We start from the raw sequence: 18,593 nt of genomic DNA, 5'->3' as shown, positions 1-18,593 counted from the left end.
GTCTCTGAAGCTCTGCCTGCACACAGGGGAGCATGTGCCCCATCACTGTTTGCTGTGGAGTCACACATCCTGGTGGAATACTGAAATTCCAGGTACCACCCCTCCCTTACAATCCCACACAGCGCTTGTTCACATACTCCATGTTCATGTACTCACCACCACCTCAAGCTAATAAACACTGCAGGACTGCAACCACCTCCAGCCTGGAGCTACTGTAATTTTACCTGGAAGTTGAAACATTTCTACAGCTTTGTTAGTCAGTTTTACTGCTTTAACTACTGCTGTCCCACACCTGTGTAATTAAATTATAATCAATAATCAAGTACTTGCACAGGAGGTGAAGTCAGTGAAAGCCTGATGGTTGGATTAGTTTTAAGTAGACGTAAAGCCCCAGTGCAGTTTTATTTCTGTTAGTAAACCTCCCAAGAAGTAGGGAACTACTCAGATTGGTTCAATGCTTACCCTTTCCAATAGGATAAATTCTCATTCTAGAATAGGATATTCCAGTAAGAACAGGGCTCCGTACTCAGGGAAAGTGTCCAAAAATATTTATTTAAAAAAAAGATAATTTTTAACTCTTCAACACTTTTTTGGTGTCAGAAATCAGTTCTGCCATTCATGTAGGTACCACATTTTATATCGGATGGGGGGGGGGGAGGGAAGTGAGGGGAAGAGGCATGGATTCAGCTAATGAACGTTTCCAGCTTCCAACAGCTGGTGCATCAGATCCGAGATCTCTCTGTGGATACAGTCTGCTGCTGTTCAAAGTCACGTATCATCAACATCCGCAGCGCTGTCACTATCACTTGCCACAAGGACCTCTCTGTTCTCGTATGTCCAGAACCCATTCAGATCGATGAGAATGCTGGTAACAGTGTCCCCTTGGCTGCTATTGATTAAGTCTTGAAGGGAGATTTTGTAAGGATCCTTGGGCTTCACCATATCAAAGATTTCATCCTATGAAAGGAAAGTCAAAATTGTGAGGGGGGGAAAAAAAAGCCACATTAATGTGCAGAATAATGGTCACTTTATACCACTTTATACCATAAATGGAAAGATCTTTGGGTAACTAGTACCACCCACACCAATTTACAGAAAAAAACCCACAAAACCTGTCAAGTCCCAAACAATTTAAGATACAAAGCACAATTAACTGGCTACAGAGAGCAACAGTGTGCTCAGCTCCCACATCTCCAGGAAGAATGTGCTTTTCTTGGTGGGCTTCAGCCTCAAAGGCACAACGTAGAATCACAGAATCACAGGGGTTGGAAGGGACCTCCAGAGATTGGGTCGAACCCCCCTGCCAAAGTAGCTCCCCAGTTCATATTGCACAGGGCGGCGTCCAGATGGGGCTGGAATATCTCCAGGGAAGGAGACTCCACACCCCCTGGGCAGCCTGTCCCAGGGCTCCCTCACCTGGGAAAAGTTCTTCCTGGTGTTGGTGTGGAACTTCCTGTGCTCCAACTTGCAGCCATTGCCCGTTGTCCTGTCTCCACAGACCACTGAAAAGGGGCTGGCCATTTCCCCTGCATCCCATACTTAAGATATTTATAAACATGAATAAGGTCCCCCCTTAGTCTTCTTTTCTCCAGGCTGAACAGTCCCAGCTCACTCAGCCTTTCCTCATAGGGGAGATGCTCCAGGCCCTTAATCATCTTTGTAGCTCTTCTCTGGACTCTCTCCAGGAGATCCCTGTCTTTTTTATCCCAGGGAGCCCAGAACTGGAAACAATACTCCAGGTGGGGCCTGACCAGGGCAGAGTAGAGGGGAAGGATCACCTCCTGTGACCTACTGGCCACACTCCTCCTGATGCCCCCCAGGATCCCATTGGCCCTGTTAGCCCCCAGGGCACACTGCTGGCTCATGGCCAACCTGTCATCAACCAGGACCCCCAGGTCCTTCTCCACAGAGCTCTTCTCCAGCAGGTCATCCCCCAGCCTGTACTGATACAAGCAGTTATTCCTTCCCAGGTGCCAGACTCTCCACTTGCTTTTGTTGAATCTCATCTGGTTTCTCCTTGCCCAACTCTCCAGCCTGTCCAGGTCTCTCTGGATGGCAGCGCAGTGTCCTGCGTGTCAGCCACCCCGCCCAGCTTTGTATCATCAGCACTTGCTGAGGGTGGATGCTGTTCCCTCATCAAGGTCGTCAATGAAGATATTAAACAGGACTGGACCCAACACTGAGCCCTGGGGAACACCACTAGTCACAGGTCTCCAGTCAGATTCTGCTCCACTGGTCACCACCCTCTGAGCCCGGTCTGACAGCCAATTCTCAACCCACCTCACTGTCCACTCATCTATCCCGTGATCTCTCAGCTTTGCTGTCAGGATGTCATGGGAGACAGTATCACAACTCTGTTTGCTTATATGAGCTATGTTTTAGAGAAGCATTTGTACCTTTTTTTATTAAGTACTAACACTGCTAAATGTGAAGTGGCAATAATGAAGAGAGCTTTACAGACAGGTTGGTTTTTTTAGTTACTCACACCCCCCCACCCCCAAGAGATGATCCTGAATCACAAAATGCACCTACCAACTTCCTTCTCCCCCTCTACTCTGCCCTGGTGAGACCACATCTGGAATATTGTGACCAGTTCTGGGCCCCTCAGTTCAAGAAGGACATAGAACTCCTTGAAAGAGTCCAGCACAGGGCCACCTCTCCTTATGAGGAGAGGCTGAGGGAGTTGGGCCTTTAGCTTGGGAGGAGGCTGAGGGGTGACCTTATTAATGTTTGTAAATATGTAAAATGTGAGAGCCAGGAGGACAAAGCCAGGCTTTTCTCAGTGATGGCCACCAACAGGGCCAGGGACAATGGGTGCAAGCTGGAACACAGGAAGTTCCATGTGAATATAAGGAGGAACTTTTTCACTGTGAGGGTGACAGAGCACTGGAACAGACTGCCCAGAGGGGTTGTAGAGTCTCCTTCAAAGACATTCAAAACCTCCCTGGACAAGTTCCTGTGTGATTTAGTCTAGGTGATCCTGCTCTGGCAGAGTTGGACTAGATGAGTTTTTGAGGTTCTTTCCAAGTACTAATGTTCCATGATTCTGTGTTCATCAGGCATAAGGCACAGCAGCATCTATGTAATGGGCCCTTTGCCTGTTAGCAAGGAAACTACTAGAATGGTTGCATACCAGATTTCTTACAGAGCAACCACTGAACAGAAAGTCACTTTCAAACAGGTCCAGTTAGATCATCTCTACTGCTCTGCTAGTAAATATTCAACCACCTAAAAAATTATGAAATGCTTATTCAAGTATTTCACCTAGCACTCTGTTCAGTAAAACTAACCTTGACATCCTGGAAAGAAACTGGTTCTTGTCCATGGATTTTCATTTGTTCCTGAATTGCCTGGAAATAAAAGAAAAGTTAGGGACAGGTCGTGCAGTATCATACTGGTGCTGTATGAAACCCTTCCAATGCTTCTGCATCTTAAGCTGCACTGTCCCATGACAGAGCACTTGTGGGACAGCTCATGATCCATTCTCCTCCACAAGGGAGGCAGGAGCATGATAAGACACAATCAGTGACAGGCACCTTGAGGTTCACAGTAACTCAATGTAATCAGAATCCAAATTTCATTATGAGCAGTGTTTGAGCATCCTGCAAGTGGGATACCCAGGCACTTGAATGTTCTCACTCAAAGCTTAACAACCTTCACGTGCTCACAAGGTTCAGTTCTTTGACAAGGTGTAAAGTAAAGACCAGGGAAAGACAAGTTTTCTGGAAAAGACCAAGCAGTGTGGCTACTCACACTTTCAATTGCTTTGAAAATGGAACCTCTATTCTGGCTGATCAAATAATAATGTGAGGGAGACTATCCATCTATTTACCTGTTTGAGCATTTGTCCAAGAGTGGAAAGGTTTTAAGTAGGCATTGCTTGTTCTGAGCAAAACAGAATCCCTACTATTAGTTCCTTCAATATGGCACTACTTAAATAGCTGCATCACCCCAAACCTCTGCCTGCAAACAGCAACTATGAACAAAACCATTCGTTTCACTATCACAAGCTGCATCAGCAAAGCCTCTGCAGGTGCAGACCTACCCACACTCACAGGAGCAGACAAACAGAGAAACACACAATCAAGAGGAACTGTTTTGATTTCAAGGAAAATTCAGAACATTCCAAGAGTTTCAAGGAAGGACACGTTTTGGAGTATGATCAAGCACCTGCTGTCCTTCAGGAATCTTTAATAACAAACTTGGAGAGTAAGTCCATAAAAGGAGATGTGCACAAAAATGGCTATGCCACAGTAGCAGATGCAGAATTACCTTGTTAAATTGTTTTCAAATTAGAGTAATTTATTTACTATGAGAACACAAGGTGAGTCCTCTTCTGAGTGGTGGGAAAAATCTAATTACTACCTTCAACTACCTGGCAGGTAGAGCCATGCAATGAAAGGACAAGAGGCTGTGGCCACCAACTGAAGCAAGAGGCATTCCAAACGACGGGGGAGAACAGTGAGGAGAGAAAAAACTTCTCAGTCCAACCAGTCAGACACAGGAACATGTTGCCCAAAGAGGCTGCAGAGTCTCCCTCCTTGGAGATACTCAACACTGGCCTTGACAAGGCCTCGAGCAACTCAACCTAACCATGAAGCTGGCCATGCTCTGAGCAAATGGTGGGAGCAGGTGACCTCCATTGGGCCATTCCACCCTAAATTATTTGATGGTACAAAGGCACTAAAAGGAATTTAAAAAAATGCTGTAGGGTCTTTTAATTTGTTTAAAAGAAAAAAAAAAAGAGCCTTATCCTTTTTAGAAAAAGGTCTTCCAGATAAGTCTTATTTTTACAAGATGAGATGGTTGTAGTCACTGTCAAAATTCAGGTTCAACTGGGGACTAGTTAGAACGTAAAGACAACGTGGACCTAAGACTGTGTCTTGAGCAAGCCTGTATGCTTCACTTAATGAGCTGAATGCAGCATGTGCACCTTGTTTGTCACACTTGGAGCACGCAGCAAAGGGCAATTACACTGCTTGTTTTTTAAAGTTATAGTAAAGAGCCACACATAGAAAACTGAAGTGCTTGTGCCTGTGTCTGAACAGGGATCATCAAAGGGATCTGGTATGTGGAAAAAGCATCACACTCACAGCTGAGTGTGCAAACCATCCACAGCAAAAGTACTTTCACTGCATAACTTGGGTACCTATTAAAAAACCACAACACAACAGCTGCTGCAGCCCCAACCAAAGCCACCTTGAGCCAGAAGGAAAACAAAAGCCCACTTACATAGAAACCACTATTCTGAGGAAGGCTTGTAGAGGCTGTAGGTTAGTTCTAACAGCAACTAACCCCCCCCCCCCAAGTTTATTTTAAATCAATTCTGGAAGCAACAGATAGAAATACAGAACACAAAAAAAAAATAAAAGCAAGAAGCATTTTGCAACCAATATATTGAATGAAAAGTCTCACAGCCATAGAGGCCCACTGCTGCATTTCATTATTTTAATTTCTTCTACTGAATTTCAGGATTGCAGTGGAAATTAAAGCCATGAGCAATAACTGATTGGAACCACCATAAGCTATTTTAATAGGTAATCATCAGGCAATTTTAGGACAACTTCAATTTTTAAAGATGGAAAATATTTTTCCTGAACAAAATCAAAACAGTTAATTTCAACTGCAGATAAAATGTTGAAAATACCTTTTGAATTCTTTCCAAGCTTTGGAATACTTTTTTTTAATATTTTAAATCTTCTCAGAAGTAGTTACTAGCTTCCCAGTAGGCACTGGTAATTTAAAGTGATTCCCTGCAGATCTGCATGCAGGCTCTAACACTATAAACACAGAAAATGGCCTACCTGTATAAAGAGACTTACCCTAAAGAAATAATTAAGGGAAAAGACATTCAGGTATCCTTTGTTCTCTATATCAAGCAGTTTGAAAATATATTGCAGAGCTGCAGGCTCCTTTCTGTTTTCTAATGCAAGCACAAAGTCCAGGTAGGTTTTATAGTCCTAAAAGTAGATACAATCATGTTTATTACAGTCTTCTTTCTAAATTGATTTTGCAAGCAGGAACTTTATAATTGGCAGCTATTTCGTTGTAGGGGATCAGTCTATTTTCTGGAAAAAAGACAACATGAAACAGAAAATGGCTGCTACCACCAACATGAACAGAAAAGTTAGTTTTTAACAACTCCTGAGGTAGCAAATCCTGTCGTTTCAGAGGTAAAATAGGATGCCAAGCCTAAATCCAAGTTAAACATGCTATATATACTTTTAAACAATGTTTAATAGGTCTTCAGACTGAAGATACTCAACCAGTGAAGAAAAGTCATATGGAAAGTTTTCATCACCACAAATTAAATGTCCAGTGGCAGCAAGCCTACCATTATCACTGAACTATATGGCCAAGTGAAGTATATAATCCTTAAAAACAGAGCAGGTAGTTTGGCAAATCACATGGTAGAAGCATCAGTAGACATCCTAAATATGCATCACACTTGTCTCTTTCACTAGTACTGATTCTTGGTTTCCCAACCCAGGTACAGTTGTGACAAGAACAGAAATCCTTCAGCCCTGTGTATATAATAACCTTGTCTACTTTCAACACCAGAGAGTTGGTGCTGCCATTCACAGGGAGCTTGACAGGCTGGAAAAACGGGCTGATGGGAGACACATCGAGTTCAACAGAGGGACATCTGCATCCCAGGAGGAATAACCCATGCACCAGTACGTGCTGGGCACTGACTAGTGTGAAAGCAGCTTTGCACAGATGGACTTGAGTCCTGATGGGCAACAAAGTTGAACAGAAACCAGCGACACACCCTTGTGGCAAAGGCTGCTGACAGCATCCTGACCTGCGTTAGGAAGAGTTTCGCTAGCCAGTTGTGGGAGGTGATCCTTATTCCCTACTCAACGCAGATTAGACCACTTCTGAGCACTGGGTGGTCCTGTTCTGGTCTCCCCATAGCAGAGATATGGACCTGCTGGAGCAAGGCACCTAAGAGGATCCCTCGTGACATACAGCCTTCATCCCTGAGGTCCCTGCCCACGACCACCTGTACGGCACTGCGCTTGCACAGCTGAAGGAAGAGACTATGGAAATGTGTCCAGTTCTGGGCTCCCTGGGGTAAAAAAGACAGGGATCTCCTGGAGAGAGTCCAGAGAAGGGCTACAAAGATGATTAAGGGCCTGGAGCATCTCCCCTATGAGGAAAGGCTGAGTGAGCTGGGGCTGTTCAGCCTGGAGAAAAGAAGACTAAAGGGGGAACCTTATGAATGTTTATAAATATCTTAAGTATGGGATGCAGGGGGAATGGCCAGCCCCTTTTCAGTGCTCTGTGGGGACAGGACAAGGGGCAATGGCTGCAAGTTGGAGCACAGGAAGTTCCACAGCAACATGGGAAAGAACTTCTCCCCAGTGAGGGTGAGGGAGCCCTGGGACAGGCTGCCCAGGGGTGTGGAGTCTCCTTCTCTGGAGAGATTCCAGCCCCGTCTGGACGCCACCCTGTGCAATATGAGCTGGGGAGCTGCTTTGGCAGGGGGGTTGGACCCTATGATCTCTGGAGGTCCCTTCCAACCCCTGTGACTCTATGATTCTCTGAAGTGAGTTCTCAGAACTGCTTTGGATAGCCCAGCCTTTTCTCAGGATTCTTGTGTATATGCATGACTGCTCTGTGTAATGAATGTCACACAGCTTGTTGAAATGGTGTGCAAGCCAGGAGGCGCTACCCCCCTTGCAGCCAGCGCTGCAGTAAACACACCTGCTTTATAACTCAGTTGTGAAGTTAGTTTCCACAAGTCACTTAAGTAAAGCTTTCAAAATAAATACAGATTTAAGGTTTTATCTCTAATTAGTTACTTTCCATTTTTCACATCTATGTAAAGCCTGTAAAAAAAACCCACTGCTGTCTTCATGAGACACTAGTCTCAAGTGTGCCACTTGTCTTTGGTTCTTTTTAAAGAATTACAGGTAATTAAAAAGCATTTCTACACCTACACATTTTTTTCAACGTGTACTTTACATTACTGAATCTACAAGAAGTTGTCTCCTAGACTGTCTGGATTTTGCAGCACCTCTATTTATTAAAGCAAGCAGCTTGTCTTCAAGTCACTCTGCAATCACTCTGTTGCGCTGCCATTTGTGTGCACACTGATGATAAATAAGAGCTGCTTTACCTCAAGCTACTCTTTATTTTGGAGATACTGATTGTGAGACACTTCCTGCATCAATAAGCCAAAGCTTTTATATTGTGAACAAAGTGAAGAAGACAGGATTACCATTTCTCCATCATAAGTTAAGCATTCCTGAAACACACGATCCAAAAATATGTTGGTCAGAGTCCCTGTTCCATATCGGGACAGTTCTTCTTTGCTGAGCATGCCATTGTGATCTTTATCCAGGTTTAAGTACTGTCCTAGGGAGGAGATACAGAGGGCAAAACATAATATCCCTGTATCAGCAGAGAACTGTTCCAAGAGAGAAAAAAATCAGCACTTTTAAAACATGTATTTAATTTTAATTGAGAAGTTAATGCAGTTAAATGGGGCTACACAAGATCCACAGTAATATTCCTAGAGCACCATAAATGAGCACAGACCATGTGTGGGTGTGGTGGTATTCCCATAACAAGGCATTAGCAGATCTGCTCTAAGGCAACGCCTCAAAAGCAACGGCCCTGCATATCGAGATAGGAGCAGAAGACAAAGAGCACACCACACTACTTTAAACAGATCTGCTGCAAGCATGAGAAAAGAGCTAAAGATGCAAAAGCATGAAGAGAACAGTTGGAAGAGGAGGTTGCCGAGGAATCTTGTGCCTTGGGCAGCAAGCACAAAGTGACAGAGGATAAATTTGTGGTAAAAAGCAATAGCAGAGAACCAAAGCTGAAAAGCAAGTCAGGAAAATATACCAATAGGATGCTAAAGGAGTTGAAAAGACAAGCTATCAGGAGGACTTAAAGGGACAAAACCAGAGGAAAAATAACACAAAGAATGTGACTAAGTTATACAGGGCAGAGAGCAGGGGAAGGGGGAAAGCGTTCACATATAAAGGAACCTACCATAAACTCTTAATGCAGAAGGAGCAGAAAACCAATTTGTTTCCTGACTTTCTTTAGAAAGTTCTTCATCCCTTAACTAAGTGAAACATAAAGTTAGAATTCAGAAAGAGCAAATTAAAATACAGAAGCATATACTAAAGAGATCTTTACCTCCAGTAAGTCATCCAGGAAGCTGCAAGCTAAAATATCCTGTATCTTTATCTTCCCTGCAGCAAGAAAAGGAAAACACAGATTAACACTCAGCCAGCCAACACATCTATTTGACTGTTCTCATTTACGTGGTTCTACTCAAAATAGAAGCATTCCAAGCAGAAAATAATGCCCTTTCAAGAAAAAAAAAAAACTAAACAAAAAACCAAGACTTTGAATGTCAATGATAAGGCTGAACAAAACCGACCTGACGCTGGCAAAAGGGGAGTTATCCTGAAGCCTTAAAAGCCAGAAAACCAGATAAAAAGAACATCAACTCAGAATGCAAAATTAAAAAAAAACCCACAAAGAAAACATCTGCTGGAAGAACAGTCTCACCAGTGGTGTGGCATTTGTACATTTTTTGGACACTGTGGGTGTGATGCAGAGCTAAGGCAGCAGAACACACTCCTGCTGGCTCAGCCCTAACCAGTACGCGGACCCTGCGCAAAGGAACGTGCACATTTTAACTTCCCCACCCCCTCTCTCTGGGTGCAATTACCTCTGCCAGAGGCTACAGCCCACCCAGCTCTGGCATCTCCCAGGGGCACAGCTAGATCTTGACAGCACATGTGGTTAGTGACTTAAATCAAGTGTGTAGGAAAAGGTAAGCCATTGCCCAAGGGAGCTACACCTGCAGGAAAGATTAGCAGCCCTAACTTCAGACCTTTCCCAGTGCACATATTCATCAATTTAGTCACCAGAGAAGCACATGACAGTAGTATTCTTGCACATTTCCACACCTCTGTGGATTTTTTGCCAAGCAGTTCTGTGTTTTCTATTTGCCCTAAAGACTTAGAAAGTTAGCTACTGCTAGTAATACATTAGGATGAAGTAACACTTTATTTGTTAGTTTCTATGAGATACCTATCCCTTGTGGTATGACAGAGTAATCTCATTAAAATTCTTCAGCTGTAGAAGCATACTTTTAGATCCACAGTCTTCAGTGGAGATGAATCTTCAACTATAAGATTACTGAATTAAAGCTTACAGCTATGTGTTACTTTGAAACCACAACTAATTTTGGTGGAAGCCTTTTAAAATATGAAAATACTTCCACAAATTTAGAATCTTGAATACACAGACCTACCTGTTCTGAGAGGATCCAGAAAGAAGAAGAACTTTCTAACTGCTGTACAGACATAGAAAGAATAAAAAGATTTTTCTAAGCCATCCAGCTGTGGCAAAGTAGGGATGAGCTCCAAAATGTAGTTTTCTAAATCCTGTGAAATTAAGAAAGAAAAGAGCACAAGCTTTAAACACTGTTATTGTTGCACGCTTGCAATATCCTACCCTGGCTTTCAAGTATATTTGTTAAAAATACAATCCTGCAACAAATACATGGGAGTTCTCTGTATAAGAAATACACAAAGTTCTCTGTACAAGAAATCACAGACTGGTTTGGGTTGAAAGGGATCTCAATGATCCCCCTGCCACAGGCAGGGACACCCCGCATTAGCCCAGGTTGCCCAAAGCCCCATCCATCCTGGCTTTGAGCACTGCCAGGGATGGGGATGCCACAGCTTCTCTGGGCAGCCTGTGCCAGCCTCACCGCCCTCAGAGTGAGGAAATAAGCCTAGATCATGTTACATGCACACGTGATGCCATGACTGAAATGGTCTGCAAACAATGCAGAATGATAACCAAGTAGATGATGTCCAATGACAGGCCAAGGGGCAGCAGGTGCAAGCTGGAGCACAGGAGGTTCCATGTGAACATAAGAAAAAGCTGTTTCACTGTGAGGGTGATGGAGCACTGGAACAAGCTGCCCAGAGAGGTTGTGGAGTCTCCTTCTCTAGAGACATTCAAAACCCACCTGGACAAGTTCTTGTGTGACCTCATCTAGGCGATCCTGCTCTGGCAGGGGGGTCAGACTAGAAGATCTTTCGAGGTCCCTTCCAACCCCTCACATTCTGTGATATTTACATGTAAATATAAATGCATTCAGCTGTACCTTTGTCAGATACCAGTAACTCCTAGCTGGATTATCCTATTGGTGAATATGCTTTAAGAGATCTTTTTATGTAGAGTGGTAACAATAACCTTCCTATTTATAATATTAACTCCTTTTAGAACAGGAGAATAATACACTGAGGCCCGCTCTAGCAATCCTTTTTTGTAATTTCTATGCTAATGACACAAACCCTTGATATCTACAATCAAGAGAACCATCTGTATGTTAAAAACAACTAGCAACATATCTCTAGAATATATAAATTGCTGTTTATCCAAACAAATGTGCCCACCCCAAATCTAGATTATGATAAGCCTTTATGATATGAGAGTAGAAGAAAATTGCAGCGTTTTTGATGCTCTGTCATTTGACTAAAAGCAGACATTGAATTAATCAAGAGCTTACTTACTGATTCTCTGAGGTAGCCCTGCCCTGCCACATCATACAAACTGAGACCTATTCTTGTCTGATGAAGCCACACTGTAAAAGAAGAAACAGAATTACAGTGCAAGAGATCACGAGGGGGAGGTTGAGGCCTCACCAAAATGTGAGGCTATTCTAAAGGTCAGCACCTTTAGATGTTAAGCACCTCTATTTCCCATTTTTCTGAGATTTAAGCTGAGCTCTGATATGTACCAGCCCCACTAAGAAATACTGTTTTATCCCTCTGAGTTGGTAAGAGTCACTGGCAATACACAATACCCTGTGGCCAAGATGGCTTTATAGCAGTAAGATGTGAGAAACAGCTGAGCAGACACCAGATTTTATCTGGCACAGGGAACGATACAGATCTGTTCTCTTGCTGCCCTACAGACCTGTGCAGCAGCACATTCTCACTGCACTAAAACCAGCTGCTGGTCAACTGGCTGCAGCCCCTGGTGCAGCACAAGACATTGCAACTATAGCCAGGGGTCCCAACCTCACTTCTGAGTTACAGCAGGAGAATTCCAGCAGCACAAGCCCCTGTTCTTGCAATGAAAAGGCACCTTAATCAGGCCACCTACAGGACAGTGTGAAGAGGCTGCTGTTAAAGCACAGTGACAGAGATGGAGTACAGATTAGGTGTAAATACTACACACTCCATGTTAAATTTAACTGCCATTTTATGAACAAACCAATTGAGGAGTTCCTCTTACAAAATACGAGCTGTTTCATACCAACATTCAAGGTATCTGTCAAGCCAGACCCCTTATCACCCAGAGGTGACAGAGATCACACAGTGAGGCTGTTTCTTTGTTGGATGACGTTTAAAGGTGCACCTAAAGTGATTCAAAGTGATCCAAGACACTTTTACTAGGCTTGGCTTGTTTGGACAAAGCCAGCAGACTTGAACACATTTCCTCCTGAAGGAGGAAATGTAATAGAGCATTACTGGAAACACATGGTGGCTCAAGACATGCTTCATTATTCAGTTATTAACTTCACCACTCTCTCAGACCCTCCCAAAAGGGCTGTGTGCATCATTACAGAAGAAGAGGAAAGGCTGTAATCCACAGTCTGTAGGCAACCCTTCAGCTGGCAGGAGGGAGGAGAAAGGCAGAATGCTGCTTGTTCAGCACAAGTATGTGAATACATGCAGCTAACTCCTAGAACTTCAACAAATATATTGAAGTAAAACCCCAAAAGCTCATTACTGAGTTCAGCTGGGTAGAGGATATGGTCACACATGCAAGGCACAGCAGTTTAAGATGTTTTAAGCTCAGGGTGATCTGGCCTCTTCCCCGCTGCAGCACCATTCTGGTGGCTGACCAGCCCGCTGGCATGAGCTTCAGCAAAACAAGGAGAAATGTGGGACCCCACTGCCCCAAGCACAAGCAGCTGTGGAGTGGCTCCCTTCATCCTCTGTTACTCTCCCCTCCCTTCAGTGCCACATTATCTCAGCTACAGCAGAGACATGCTTCTGGGCTACCTTTACAATGCAATTCCAATGTTGAAACCTGGAAAAACCATGACCCTTATTTAACTGATCCAAGAGGGACTTGCAATCAAACACTGCAATGGGACTCAATGTTGGCCAGAGTTTGGAAGCAAGATCTGATTGAGATGGGGCATGCCAAAAGGCTTCCTGTCTCTATAATTTGGTGGCATTCTTTGGTTTTGTTTGTTTGGGTCTGTTTCTGGGGTTTTGTTGGTTTTGGGTTAGTTTTTTGCTTTTGTTTCTTTTTTAGAAAAAAGGTATCACCATAAATACACAAGACTTGAAACTTCTGGGTGAAACCAATGAAGTAACGATCTCTGACAGGATCTTCATTGGGTCCATGTGGGTAGGCCTTTTGGACAGGCACAGAGTTTTCACAGACTTCTTCACAGGTCTCCTAACCTGTAGCTTTTGGGTTTGCTGTGTGTTACAAATGGGCATATTACTCCTTTCTTACACACTCTGCATATACCTGCTCACAAGGCTTCCTGCTCAACACATCATAAGATTTTAACTTAAACAAGCACAGAGGCCATTCTCCCCCTCCTGAAGGCTCTACCAGACCTAAGAACACAGTAGCCAAGACACAAAACAACCTTCCTTTCTGCTACCCAGCCTCATCTTCTTCATTAAAATCTAATACAGACTTTAATTTAAAAAATATAATTGCATTTTTTCAGCCCAAGTAGTTATTTATAAAAAACAGCTGAAAATATAAGGCTATAGCTTGAGCACAAGAACACACTGACATGCTTGACAAGTGCAGTTGGAAAACATAGATAACAGCACTCTGTAGAGGGGAAAAGAGCAAACAACACTTCACAGTACTGCCTGAATAAAGGGAACTGGAGTGACAACATATATAATAAACAAATCAAGGATATCTCTGGCTGAGAGGAGATGTGGATTTCAGAGGCAGGGTGAACTCCCACCCCTCAGTAACCAGAGGAAAACAGCTTTAGCTAGACCTCACAGCTGCTGAAGAGAACAGCAAGTAATTAATACACCTTAAAAGAGCCTTGAAAATGAAACAGCTTTTCAGAATAAGCATTAACTGACCTTTTCTCATGACGTAATTGAAGAACTGCATGATAGATACCCTCCCATAGGGATCACTGTGGAGTAGCTTAGCAAAGATCTTAGCTGTGAAGAACTGCCTGTGAAAGAACCCAGAAAGTTACTGCTATGTATCTGACTACACAGCACTGACAGACCCAGTTACAGCATGCAAAGCTTACAGACACTTCAAAACATGGGTTAAACAATCCAGAACGTGTTCAAAGACTCTAACGTGCTACGCCCCTCAGGTGGGATCCAACTGAGTGACAACAGCAAACTCAAAAAAGCAGCTGCTTCTACTGCCCACGAGACTCTTCTGTGATGTGGGAGTTTTCAGAGCTTCAATTTCTCTTTAGTACAATATATTTTGCAGCTTCCAATCTTCTACAAGGATATGCACACAAAGGAAGTGCCAACAGGAGCATAAAGAAAGAATATTCCCTGTATGCTGCACACACTACATCTGTTAGGTAATTATTCATCAGATGGTATTAGGGAAGGCTGGGCCCTATCTCTGGAAGCAGGATCTCCTCTTCAAATACAAAATGTGCTGATTACTGTCCACTAACATCATAAAAATGCTCATGCTGATGAGAATTTCTTTTTCAGAAGATTCAGTACCCTTCTTGCAGGCATTTCTACCAAAACCCCCCTCTGAGTCATAGGGCAATACACCTTTGTGAGGATGCACAGCAACTAGTTCAAGAACTACAGGGACCCAATTTTGTTTTGCCATTAAACTATTTCCATCTGTTTTAGCAACTGAAAGTTACAGCAGGACTTGGTTTTAGCCAAAGTAAGCACACACCTGAGAAGAAAGCCTTACTTGCATTTAGGTCCAGCTTTTTCACCAACTTTCAAGAAGTTCTCATAGTTGATCATTGCTTCTTCCCCCATCATTGGTGATGTCTGATGTTTGTCCAGCAGGAACCACAGATTCTTAAAAGGCATTTATATTTGGTTAAAAATGTATTTCTCCACAGAAGTCAACATGCTTCGTACAGAGCATCAAAGAAATGCAGCAAACCCATGTTTTTCCTGCAAGGTTCTCTCAGTTAACCAGCACACCTGGTCAGTTCAACCAGAAAGCAAGCAAGCAGTATTTCCACTGCCCTATACCGGTGTTAGACATGGACACACTTCCTCACTCACTGGGATTTCTAGGGTCACAGCCCTTTTGTCTTTTCACTGCAGTAAACACAACCACCTTTGGAGGCTGAGTGATGCATAAACAGAACTTATTTCTGGACACAATCAAACTCTGCAGAAAGAGGAAGTCTGTCAGAAGCCACTACAAGACATACATAAGATATTTTCTTACCTGCAGCTCTTCATTATCCAACAGCTCTCTACTTTTTCTTTGTAGAAAGACTGCTCTAGATTCTTCTCTTAATTTCTGAAGCAAGACTTCATCTTCAGCTGGCAGCTAGAAACATTGTGGTGTTTTAATATTCTGCATGGTGGTACCATTCAAAAACTATGCAACTAGCAATGACTCTTTGACAGTCCTGACTCACACATGCAGATGAAGCTGTTTACTTGACAGAAAATTACAAACTATTTAACAGAGTGCTGTATGGCACCTGCTGCTTCTTCTTCAGGGGGTATTACTCATGTACTGTCTCAAACTATTTCAATATTGAAATATTTCTTTAAAGCAGGACATTTTTAACATGAGAGCCAGAGACATACCTCATCCTTGATTCAGTAAACACTTCCCCACAGTTGCAAGATAGGATAAAAGATACTTAATACTGTGGGTTTACTCAGGAAAGAGCAGCACATTCTATTTTGTGGTAGGCCTGACTCAGAAGCCTGAATGTATACTAGGCTTGTTTTGGTCAACAAAATAGATGGGAGAATGCTTCATCTCACAGATATGTTTCTGGACCAAGCATTTCTGCTGGATGATGCAAGGTACATCCCTGCCTTTAGTCTGCAAGACCCATGATCTACTGTTTTGATGAAGCAGCATCTCAACGTGTCTGAACAGAAACAGGAAGATGTGTATTTCTAACGCTGATCTGTCAGGATTTGGTTAAAACATGAAGTATCCCCGTAAGAGACTTCCCATGTTTAGTAAACAGCCAAGCCTACTGCCTGATGAGCAAATCATTTCACAGCCTTTGGTGAGATGCTTAGTAATTACTTGAAACTGGTGAAATCCACAACTATACAAACAAAAAAAAATGCTGAGCAATCCACAAGATTCAGATTTCAATCTACTTCAGCTCCTGAGTCTTAAGTGTGTATCTCTTTGAATAAGTATAACTGTCTTTTATAACACAGTGTGGCCTCTTGCTGAAGTTTTATCTGGATACCTCACTTACCCTGTAGTAAAATCGTGGTATGTTCGTATATGATGCATTGTCACTTTTTCTTCCTCCTTTCCAATCCATGTAATATTTTGTGAACAATTCCATTTCCTCATCTTTTAGCTCTTGTTCACTCTTTTTGGCTGATTAACAGAGAACAGAATTTTCATGTTGTGCACCGAACAGGGATTTAATGTAATAAGGATCTTGCAAAAAAGGAGTTAATGCTGAGGCTTATACACCCATTCTGTTTAGTAACACGGACGTCAGGTGAAAATGAATGGAGCAAGCACAGGCCTGTTATGAAAAGTATGTAAGATACATCAAATATCATAGAATCATAGGGGTTGGAAGGGACCTCGAGAGCTTATTGGGTCCAACCCCCCTGCCAAAGCAGCTCCCCAGCTCATATTGCACAGGGCGGCGTCCAGACGGGGCTGGAATCTCTCCAGAGATGGAGACTCCACACCCCCTGGGCAGCCTGTCCCAGGGCTCCCTCACCCTCACTGGGGAAAAGTTCTTCCCCATGGTGGTGTGGAACTTCCTGTGCTCCAACTTGCAGCCATTGCCCCTTGTCCTGTCCCCACAGACACTGAAAAGGGGCTGCCCATTCCCCCTGCATCCCATACTTAAGATATTTATAAACATGAATAAGGTCCCCCCTTAGTCTTCTTTTCTCCAGGCTGAACAGTCCCAGCTCACTCAGCCTTTCCTCACAGGGGAGATGCTCCAGGCCCTTCATCACCTTTGTAACCCTTCTCTGGACTCTCTCCAGGAGATCCCTGTCTTTTTTCATACCAGGGAGCCCAGAACTGGACACAATACTCCAGGTGGGGCCTGACCAGGGCAGAGTAGAGGGGGAGGATCACCCCCTTTGACCTGCTGGCCACACTCCTCCTGATGCCCCCCAGGATCCCATTGGCTCTACCAGAGTATTGACAAAGCACCCCTTGCAGTAACTGCACACACCTGACTCTCTGCAGGGTATGAGGCTGTAACAGATACCTGGGAGCGATGGACAGAGCAGCAGCATTCTTGTTTAACACTGGCAGCATTTTTAAAGATGACAGAATAGCATCACAGAATCACCAGGTTGGAAAAGACCTTTGAGATCATCGAGTCCAACCATACCCATCCCCTACTAAACCATATCCCTGAGCACCTCGTCTACCTGTGTTTTAAATTCACCCAGGGCTGGTGACTCCACCGCCTCCCTGGGCAGCCTGTTCCAATGCCCGGTAACCCTCTCAGGCACGAACTGTTCCACATGCCCAACCTGAACCTGCCCTGGCGCAGCTTGAGGCCACTCCCCCTCCTCCTGTCACCTGGGGAAAGAGACCAACACCCAAAGTCCTGCTCGTCGCAAGCAGCGGCGTAAATACCCCCCCCTCCACCTTCCACTCCGCAGCCTCAGGGAGCGTCGCGACAGGCCCGGAGGGGCTGTCCCAGGAGCCGAGAGACCCTCCAGCCAGCGCTGCCGCCGGGGCACGGCCGCGCCACGGGCAAACCCGCCTCCACCGCGCAGCGTCCGCACGGCTCCTCCGCGCCCCGCAGCCCCGCCCGGCTGTCGCTAGCCCCTGGGAGGAGGCCGCTTGCTTCTCCGCAGAACGAGCCCGAGGGCTGCCTGGCCGCAGGGCAAGCCGCACGCAGAGAGCTGCGGCAACGCCGGCGCTCGCCCCGCCGCGCCCGGCTCCGCAACCCCTCGCCCCGGCGGGCGCGCTCGCTCACAGGAAGGCACCTCCCCGCCCAGCCCGAGGCGGCCCCAGCGCTCCGTCCCGTCCCGCCCCGCTGCCGACGCCGGGGCACTCACGGGCGCGGCGGGCGGCCAGGCGGCCCCGCAGGCTGCGTTTCCAGTCCATGTCCCGCGCGGAGAAACGTTACCGGCCCCCCCGCCGCGCTGCGGGCCGGCCGGCCGGCTCCTTGCGCATGCGCGACGCCCTGCCCGACGCGCCAAGCTCCCAGAGCGCCGTGCCCACAACCGATATGGCGACCAACCCCACATCCGCTCTAATAGGGCGGGCGGGATCATGTGCCGGCCAGCCCGGTGAGACGCGATTGGTCGCAGGCTTAGGCGCGGGTTCCGTCGCGCTTCCGGAGCAGCGGGGAGGCGGGCGCCCTGGCCGGTGAGGGGTGGCTTCTGTTGCAAGCA

At 45.0% G+C, this 18,593-nt stretch overlaps 1 protein-coding gene across 1 annotated transcript; it reads right to left on the bottom strand.

Moving 5' to 3' along the window:
- Window positions 1–540: 540 nt before the first annotated feature.
- On the bottom strand, window positions 541–18,370 carry PPP2R3C (protein phosphatase 2 regulatory subunit B''gamma). Its single transcript, XM_084263544.1, has 13 exons — window positions 18,255–18,370; window positions 16,460–16,587; window positions 15,451–15,555; window positions 14,956–15,068; window positions 14,130–14,227; window positions 11,562–11,632; window positions 10,289–10,421; window positions 9,160–9,215; window positions 9,010–9,085; window positions 8,228–8,364; window positions 5,823–5,960; window positions 3,291–3,350; window positions 541–957 (listed from the first exon to the last, which is right to left on the bottom strand). Exons 1-13 carry the CDS (start codon window positions 18,301–18,303, stop codon window positions 769–771), a joined length of 1,353 nt encoding a protein of 450 aa, XP_084119670.1. The 5' UTR covers window positions 18,304–18,370; the 3' UTR covers window positions 541–768.
- Window positions 18,371–18,593: the final 223 nt, after the last annotated feature.

The sequence above is a fragment of the Gallinula chloropus genome, assembly GCF_964237585.1.
Source record: "Gallinula chloropus genome assembly, chromosome: 4".
Classification (NCBI taxonomy): Eukaryota; Metazoa; Chordata; class Aves; order Gruiformes; family Rallidae; genus Gallinula; species Gallinula chloropus.
The sequence above is the reverse complement of the archived record's forward strand: the minus strand, read 5'-3'. Positions and strand labels throughout refer to the sequence as shown.